The sequence below is a fragment of the Bison bison genome, unplaced genomic scaffold (genome assembly GCF_000754665.1).
Source record: "Bison bison bison isolate TAMUID 2011002044 unplaced genomic scaffold, Bison_UMD1.0 scf7180017864196, whole genome shotgun sequence".
NCBI lineage: Eukaryota > Metazoa > Chordata > Mammalia > Artiodactyla > Bovidae > Bison > Bison bison.
In genome coordinates this window covers 2927131-2936781 of record NW_011494768.1, presented here as the reverse complement: position 1 = coordinate 2936781, position 9651 = coordinate 2927131, and the positions used below count along the sequence as shown (strand labels likewise).

At 48.4% G+C, this 9651-nt stretch overlaps 1 protein-coding gene across 1 annotated transcript in view; it reads left to right on the top strand.

Moving 5' to 3' along the window:
- The window catches only part of ISM1 (isthmin 1, angiogenesis inhibitor), a 93954-nt gene extending 87507 nt beyond the window's left edge, over window positions 1-6447 (top strand). The window contains exon 7 of the mRNA XM_010844156.1: window positions 4732-6447. Coding sequence (XP_010842458.1) covers window positions 4732-5249 — 518 coding nt within the window. The 3' untranslated portion in view covers window positions 5250-6447. The remainder of the gene's footprint in view (window positions 1-4731) is intronic.
- Window positions 6448-9651: the final 3204 nt, after the last annotated feature.

Here is a 9651-nt window from a genome sequence, read left to right as displayed (position 1 = left end):
TGGAAACCAAGAAGGGCTTGTATAGCACTCTGGGACTGGCAACACGGGGAGCCCACACCACCCGCTGGACTAAAGGGGCTAGGGGAGGGGTCCCGGAACCACTGGGTGGAGTGCACACACTCCTGACTCCCAGAAGGATGTAGCCAAGGGAGGGAGGAGCCTCAGGGACAGCACCCTTACCTCGCTCCTTCTTTCTGCCACCCGACCTGGTCCTTCCATCGGCGTACCCCAATTAGAAACTAGGGCTCAGGGAGTCCACAAATCAGATCCACACAGGGAAGCCTTCCAGGGCAAGGAAAAGGGAGATGAGGAGACAGAAGGACAAATGGAATATGCCCAGCAGGGGTGAGAAAAGCTTGACTCGCATAAGGTCAAATGTCTTAACCGACTCCCACCTCAGTTTTCTGATCTGAAAAATGGTCTAAGATAATGGTGTCTAGGCTTCCCTGGTGGCTCAGATGGTAAGGAGTCTGCCTGCAATGCAGGAAACCTGGGCTTGATCCCTGGGCCAGTAAGATCCCCTGGAGGAGGGCATGGCAACCCACTCCAGTATTCTTGCCTGGAGAATTCCACGGACAGAGGAGCCTGGTGGGCTACAGTCCATAGTGTTGCAAAGAGTTGGACATGACTAAGCGGCTAACATTTTCATACTTTAATGGTGCCTACCTCCTAGATCTATTGTAGAGTTGAATGAGTTGATACTCATAAAGCACTGAAAACATTCACACTGAATACTCCGTGTAAGTCTGATTAAAAAAAAGTATAATAAGTCAATGGATGCAAGTCCTGTGTGCACATGACTTTTGATGCCCTTATGCCCTGGAGGGAAAGTGCAAAGCTGTTTTCTGGAGCCTCTGTGAATCTTATTTCTGAAAACCTTGCCCTCTGAGGAGGACCCCCACTGGCTCTGCAGACCTGCACTTCCCAGGATAGACCTTCCATTCTCTGCAGCAGCGCACTCAGGAGCTCGCTGGGGTGGAGTCCCAGAGTCTGGTACCTTCCTGCAGGTGGCGTTCCCCACCCTGTTCTGTGTATGGTCTGCTTGCCTTCTGGTTTAACCCTCCTGGGACTTTCTTGAGATGGGTGCTGTTTTTATCCCCAGTTTAGAGATGAGAAAACTGAAGCCCACCGAGGTAGCATGCTTTGCACAAGGTCACAGAGCTACTAAGTACTTGAGCCGGGATTTGACGCAGGCAGTCTGACACATGCTCCCACACATGCCATCTGAGGCCAGGCCTTTCCCATGCTCCCGAGAGGTGCCCCAGCTCTCTCTTCCTCGTTTCCCTCAAGCTGCAAGCTGGCTCCCAATCCTGACTGCTCAATTTTCACTCTTGACACCACCAGCTTCCCAGGACCCAGGTCAGTGGTGGGGAGTCACTTCTGACACCTCCCTCCCTCCAAGGCCTGGCAGCCCCACCTCCCGGACTACTCCTGATCCCACCCTCCGTACCGGCCAAGCATCTCACTGGGACTCTTACAATTGGCATTGAAGAGCTTGCTGTCACTCAAAAACCATCCGTGCTTCCCTAGTGCCCTCTGAATGAGCCTAAACCACACTGAAGACCCCCAGGTCCTGACACCAATGATCTCCCTTCTGTACATCCTCTGCTTCAGGGAAACAATGTGTTCCCTGCCCTCAGACTCTCTCTGCTTAACCGTGGGCTGCACAGTTACCGCCAACCTGGCTGGCCCTCCTCTCTGCTCTTGGACGAAGTCTGGGTCCAGTCCAGCCCTCTGAGATGGGATTGGACATTCAAAACCCTCCCTGGGGGAGCCCCCTGCCTGCGAGGGACAAAGGCATGGGAGCAGGAGGAGGCGGGGAGAGCTTTCAGACGGAGGGGTGGGCCTGACCCCTGCCTAGGGAGGGAAGGAAGGAGAGAGGACCGGGAGGCAAGAGCGTCCGAGAAGCTGGAGAAAGTCTCACCTACACGCATGGGGAAGCCAGCAAAGGCTGCCTCACCTGGGAGTCCCCCCTCAGGCAGCACCCTGCCTGACCACAAGCAGCCTGAAGGGAGCACAAGCTGGATGCGAACTCCAGGGCAGGTGCACGGCACCAGGCACCCCTGAGGCCTTCTTGCAGGAGCTCTGAGCGAGACAACTGTGGCCACCCCTCCAAGCCTCCGGGCCAGCCCAGGGTCGCTCACCCCTGGAAGCACACCCTGACTTGCCCTGATAGAAAATGACATTTTTTAACACTGGAGGGATATTTTTGCTTTTGCTCCCCGCCACACACCCCTGCATTCCACCATGGAGGGTTTCCTGAGATATGGATCATCCAACCCAGTGCAGCTTCCTGAGCCAGACGCTGCAGGAAACCTGCCCACGCCTCATCCTTACACCCCAGCAGCCCCTGGGGGTCTCTGCCTGTGGGCCTGTTCTGGCCCCCAGAGCCCACCAGCCCATGAATGCACAGTCATCCAGAAGTCCAGGAGCAGCCCCCAGTCAGTGACGGATACCCAGGCCCCTGCCGAATAAAAATACCTCTCTTCAAAGACTGTATTCCAAGGATTATTTAGTGAAAAGGGCAAGGGGCCTGTTCGCGATAGAGAGAACACTGCATCTAGAGGCCTGCAAGCCTCTCAAGGGTTAGGGCTAAAGAATTTTCTTTGATAGAGGAGTAAATAAGGCTGGAAGAACCCTGTGAGGGGACGTGAGGTGGAAGAGTGTCAGAATCAGACAGGACATCAGAGAATGCTCTACTGGGAGACCAGCCTATTTTCGGGAGGCACCCCTAAGGAAAGGCCCAGGCTGAGGGCAGGCCCAAGTTCAGGGACTTGAAAGAAGGAGAGGACATTCACTAAAGTTTATTTGAGATACATTTTGCTCTAATTGATCGGTGGGGACGAGCAGTTTAGCTAATCATTTATCAGGCAAAGAAAGGGAATCTGGAGCGTCTACGTCTGGGTTTTGTTTTGTTTCTATTTGGCTGCATGGAGTCTTGGTTGCAGCATGCGGGATCTTTAATCGTGGCATGCAGGGTCTCGTTCCCTGACCAGGACTCAAACCTGGATCCCCTGCTTTGGGAGTGCCAAGTCTTAACCACTGGACCACCAGGGAAGTCCCTGTGTCTGGTTTTGTCATAGGAAAACACAGGGGCAGCGGTGAGACTTACCATGTCCTGTGGGGAAGAGGGTTCTTACAGTAAGTGGTTTTCCAAAATGTGCAAAAGTGGGGAGATTTCTTAACCTTGGCTGTTTCGCAGGATCACGGACCTTAGGTAAAGGTCCACCCTGACTCTGAATGGGTTTCCTGGGTCCTGGGAAAAGAGACTCCAGTCTCTCCAGTGGTTACGTGTTTGATCCACACTCCACACTGCCCCCCTCCTTCCCTGTCCTGCCTCCTTCCCTGCTGGTGTTTCCCAGAATCACCTCCCAAAGAACTGTCTCCACTGCATCTTTGTCTCAGCGTTTGGGAAAACACAGACTTCACCACCCCAGAAGCCCTAGACTCTGACGACTGAAGGACCCAGAGTGAACACCCACAGGGACGGGATCAGGCAGGGAAGGTGACAAATCGGCGACCTCCTGCCTTGACCAAGAAGTGGTCACTTGTCCCCTGTTCACAGGACCACTTGTTCCCATGGGAACAATGTAGGCCCAGCATCGGTATATCTTTTGTTTTTCCAAATGGAACAGGGAATCTACATGAGTAAATAGAATCAACTAATTCTTAAATATTGGCAATTAATTCATTATTTTTAAATACTGTAACGGCCAATCACGATACACCTCTGATGACAAGTTCTGGCTATAAGCCTACAGGTCAGTGGCCTTGGGCCAAATGTTAAATTCTCTGAAACCAGGGTCCACCAGCCTCTTCTTTAAGGCATCTTTCATGGAGATTTGCATATAATGATTATTACTGTTTCCTGCCCAAGGTTAAGAGGTTAGGCCTAGTTTAAACAAGACAGTGAGTGGTAGAATAAAACTTAGTCTTACAAGTATTACTTTGAGGTACTTTCTATCACTCGTTGCTTATTTAAAGGGAAGATTCAAAATGGATCTCTGAATTATTGTTCATTTGGTTATGAGTAATAGATAATGGGCTTATGGTTATTCAGGAAACCATAGAAAATACACCTTGTTTTTTTTTTTTTTTTTGTAGATGCCTACTAAAACTTGTTTTTCAGTCACTAAACCATGTCCAGCTCTTGCGACCCCATGGTCTACAGCAGGCCAGGCTCCTCTGTCCTCTACCATCTCCTAGAATTTCCATTGAGTCAGTGATTTTGTCTCACCATCTCATCCTCTGCCACCCCCTTCTCCTCCTGCCCTCAATCTTTCCCGGCATCAGGGGCTTTTCCAATGAGTTGGCTCTTTGTACCAGGTAGCCAAAGTATTGGAGCTTCAGCATCAGTCCTTCCAGTGAATTGAAATCAACCTTCCAGGGTTGATTTCCTTTAGCATTGACTAGTTTGGGAATAATAATATTATATATTTCCAAAAGAAAATTTTAGGGAGGGTAATATAATGATGATTGAGTCTAGGTGATGGCATCTAGGCAGTCATATAAGTATATTTTCTCTCCTGTGTATCTGAAAGTTTTTTCATAATATAAACTAAGGAATTGGTGGTGCAGAGAACCTTGTGGACAAAGAAATTCCCAAGTTCAAGGACAATGAGTGTGTTCACCACACCAGGGGCTGCCACTCAGAATGGAGAGGTTGACTTTAAAAGTCATCCTGCTCCCAGTTTTGCACGTGATGAGAAGTTTCTCTGTGGCCTTTTTCAGACACGGACAGCTGTGAGCGCTGGATGAGTTGCAAGAGCGAGTTCCTAAAGAAATACATGCATAAGGTGATTAACGACCTGCCTAGCTGCCCCTGCTCCTACCCCACCGAGGTGGCCTACAGCACAGCTGACATCTTCGACCGCATCAAGCGCAAGGACTTCCGCTGGAAGGACGCCAGCGGGCCCAAGGAGAAGCTGGAGATCTATAAACCCACAGCCCGGTATTGCATTCGCTCCATGTTGTCCCTGGAGAGCACCACGCTGGCTGCCCAGCACTGTTGCTACGGCGACAACATGCAGCTTATCACCAGGGGCAAAGGGGCGGGGACGCCCAACCTCATCAGCACTGAGTTCTCCGCGGAGCTCCACTACAAAGTGGACATCCTGCCCTGGATCATCTGCAAGGGCGACTGGAGCAGGTATAACGAGGCTCGGCCTCCCAACAACGGACAGAAGTGCACGGAGAGCCCCTCCGACGAAGATTACATCAAGCAGTTTCAAGAGGCCAGGGAGTATTAAAGAGACGCCGCCGCTGGTGTTCCCGACACAAACGCCCCGTGCTGATCGCAGCCCGGCGGAGAGCAGCTCTCACCAGCGTACATGTACACGTGTGTATATACCACATTTGTCGTGAGTTACACGAGGGCTTGGCGCCAGCCCCTCGCAACTGCCATCTGAAGCCACCGCTGCCGTCTTCAATGTCAACATTCCCCTTGGAACTTTTCCGAGGGAGGGACGTTCTCAGGAGGATGTAGAGAAAGAAGCCGGAAGAAGAACCTGGAAGTCGTGGTGGGTGGAATTCAACTCACCTCGGATTCAGTGGTTCCCAGAGAAGCAATGGGGCAAAGAGACTGAAATTGTAAACGTGATAAGCAGTTTTATGTATAACTTATTTAATATGAATGTGATTTATGCATAACCTTTTCTCTGGAGTTGTCATCCCGAAATTATTTAATCACTTCCGTGAGAGTTCAGAAAGAGGCTTAGGGAGGTGGAAGAGAAAGGGAATTTTTCCAGGAATGACTTCTTAAAAATGAGAAATGCAATAGAAGGATATCAACATAAGAAAACCTGAAACCAAAGGTGAGTTAGCCAGTGAAGTACCTTGCTAAAGTCTCAGCTGCCAAAATGCCCTTCCCTCAGACTGGTAGGGGGTAGAGGGGGAGCAGCTGGATATTTTAAGAGCAAATCTGAGACCTGGTTTTAAATAAGCTTTAAAATATAGGATGATATTAGCACAATGCTGTAATTCTACTAAAAGACCCCAGAATGGTAGAATTTCTGCTCATGCCTTAATAGGTTCAGAAGGCTACAGGAAGGTCAGACTTAAAAACAAGGATTAGCACTTTTCCAAAGAAAACTGCAAAATAAATGGGGAAAGAACATGAACTTCATTTCATCTATTTTATTTTCATACCATCTTAACAATTTTTTTCTCCACAAATATATTTCCAGTAAATAAATATAAAAATGAGGAAGGGAACTCATCTAGAAAATCCTAATTTTTTATGTTTTAAGAAAGGAAAAAAAATACATTATTTTTGTAAAGTATTTATTGAGTCACTGAGTCTTGTGCATCAAGCAATTATAATATTGGCCTGGTTCTGTAGGGTGGAACTTAGGACAAATAAAGAGTTGGTTCTTATGCAGTCTTTACTTGCAAAACTCCAGGAAAAGAGATTATATAATAAAATCATAATAAAATGTGTTACCTGCAGTAAATGTGTTACCTGCATATATTTATGATACAAATTCCACAAATAGCCATGGTAAAGCAGGGTTTCAAGGCAGGGGAGAGGAAGGTTCAAAACAGGTGGGAATAGAAGGCTCAGTGATTGATGTAATGGTGAGTGGTGTGAGTCAGTACCTTTGGCACCAAGAACATCAACCCAGTCCCCAAGAGACCGAAGCTCATTGACACACGTGCAAATTTTTGCCCATCCAGAGCTAAGAAAGCTCTGAGAAAGCCAAGCCAAATCAAAGGCTTAAGACAAGCCCAGGTGAATGGACCACTTCCACACAAAATTTTGCAATTACAGTAATAAATAGAATTCTTCATCCTGCAAGTGATTCCTTTTCCAGATGAGGAAACCAAAACTCAGAAACAACAGGTCAAATCGGGCCCATCTTTCATTTCCTAGTCCAGTCCTCTGTCTACTATATCAAATTTTTCACGTCCTTATATTCCTAATCCTACCCTTGGGTTCTCTTAGTAAGATCTTGTTTTATGGGAAAGCTCTTTTCAGTCATTTATACTTGAGAATAAGTTATACATATATTGCCCACTCTCAGGATATTTATATTTGAGATCTATTCCTAACTATGGGAAGAGAATCTGTATTCCGATTTGAAAGAATTTTAGGCAACTGAATTGCTGGGGAGAGAATCAGTAGGTTCATATATCAGGGAAGATTTGGTTCCTAATAATAGGAAAACCATTTTTGCCAAGACAGTTGGTTGCGATGGAATGCATCGCCTTCGAGATGGCGAGTATCTCAGGACAGGTATTCAAGCAGAGTGAGTGAAGATGAATCACGTGAGAGGCTCATTTTAGTGATGAGGAGAGACACAAACATACAGCAATCACCCCCTCTGATAAGTGTTCTGTAAAGGATAAGTAGAAAGTCCTCTGGGAAAACAGAGGCAGGAAACGGGGCAGTACCTGCTGGATCCAAGGGAGGAATGTTAGAAGAGGGAGAGCAGGTGGATGCCTTCAGAATAAGGAGACACGGTAGGCAGAGGCAAGGAACCAGGCAAGAGCATGGTGATTTCTGAAAACTGGGATGTTTAGAGTGACAAGCCAGAGGGATAAGAATAGCAGGTTATGGAGCCATGTCTAAGGTGTTTTTGTTAAGGATTTAGCATGGGCTTCCTACATGGGCTGGTGGCTCAGCTGGTAAAGAATCCGCCCACAATGTGGGAGACCTGGGTTCGATCCCTGGGTTGGGAAGATACCCTGGAGAAGGGAAAGGCTACCCACTCCAGTATTCTGGCCTGGAGAATCCCCTGGACAGAGGCTCCATGGGGTCACAAAAAGTCAGACACGACTGAGCAACTAACACTTTCACTTCACTTAGCGTGGAAAATGAAAGCTCTTTCCTACTATAGTCCGAATAGCTGATATGAGCAACATTTCCAATGGCCTCCTTGCCTCTTAATATCAGACCTTACTGACAAAATGAACTGAGAGTTAGAAGATGAGGTGAATTGGGAGCTGGGGAGGGTTCCTGGGCCCTTCACCTACTGGGAACACCACTAGCCTCCCACCCATCATCCAGACATTGCCATCCTGTCTGGAAATTTGCTGAACTATAATTTGCTTCTATCCAGATGTCCCTCATTCACTAAGGGCCCCAAGCCAGCCCCAGGGTAACCTTGGGTAATCCCTTCATGGAAAGCAGATCATGTGCTCAAGGGCCAACTTTGCCCACCGCAGAGTAGTCTGTCTGCTCCCTCGCCTGTAGCACCAGTGACTGCAAACCCCTCTCATTGAAAGCCTTGCTCCTTGGCTGATCCTTGGAAAGAGAGCCCTTTCTCCAGCAACCCACTGGGGCTCTGGGGGGCCGTGGCTGAGCAAGCCAACAGCCGTGGACAGAGGAGCCAAGGCCCTCTGGTGGCCGTGTGTGGGAAGGATGAAGACGAGGCCCCCGAGGAGCTGGGCAGCTTCCTGGCCCCATTCAAGCATCTACCATGATTAGTCACCAAGTCTTTCCAACTTTGTAGCTCAGTGACCAAGGAGTAGATTTCCCCACCCTGAGACCAGGGACCACAGATCCAAGAATAGGTACCAGACCAGCCACCCTTCCAGAAGACACACTTTGTTCCTCTGTGCTGATCACTCTACCGTGGAGTCAAGCAGGTTACATCCGTTTTACAGACAAGGCACAAAAAGCCCAAGAAGGTCCTCTAACCTGCCCAAGCTCATGAGGCTGTGTACATGGCAAAGCTGGTTGCAGCCCATTCTGTCTGATCACTAAGTCCATGTTCTTAACCGTATCCCCTACTCAACTCTTTTTCTAATTCTTCCCACCACTTAGGATTAGGGGCTTTGCTCCAGTTCACTCTGCCTTTGATCAGGTTGTTCAAATCTGCCAAATGTCCCTCCACCAACCTTCAGGATGTCTCACGTTGGTGACGGAAGGCCTGGCTTCAGCTCTGCCCAGTCCTTCCATATTCCACAAGAGGATCTGAATCCTATAGCTCAGCCCTTTCTCAGGCTGGGTGGTCAGCAGAGCCTGACTTTCTAAAAGACAGCCTGCCCCACGGATAAGAACAGAGACCAGCCTGTTTCCCCTGCTGCACCCAAGCCGCATGTCAACCACTGCTGTTGGCTAGACCTTAAGGGCAGATGCGGGGTCTCATGCATTTCTTGGCTCCCAGCCTCAGGCTCGGTACCTGGTGGATGTCATCAGGCAAGGGATGGGGCAGAAGAGTGTGAGGACTGAGTCAGACTGCCTAGATCCCAGTCCTGGCTCCCTCAGCTGGGTAGCTTTGGTTAATTCAATCAGTTTCTGCATATTCCAGTTTCCTCAAACAGTTGTTTGGAGAATGAAATAAGAGATATGAAGTTCCTAGCATGGGGCCAGTCATGGACCCTGTGCATTAGTGTTGAGTCATTGGAGAATTAATTATGGAGTGTATACTAGTTGCGAGGCATTGTTCTAGATGCCAGGGATGCAGCGGCATACAAATCCAAGTTTTCTTGGTGGAGGGGAGATGGCTGATAAATAAATAAGTGACTGATCTGAGATAATGGTAAGTGATAGCCAGAAAAATAAATTTTTTGATCACATGTGTATGTTGCATTATTTAAATTAATGCTAGTTGCTATAATAGATAAGCCTCAAAATCACAATGGCTTAATACAAAAACCTCCAAAAAAGTATGTTTCTGGTCAAGTGACTCCCTTCTAAGAGAGGAG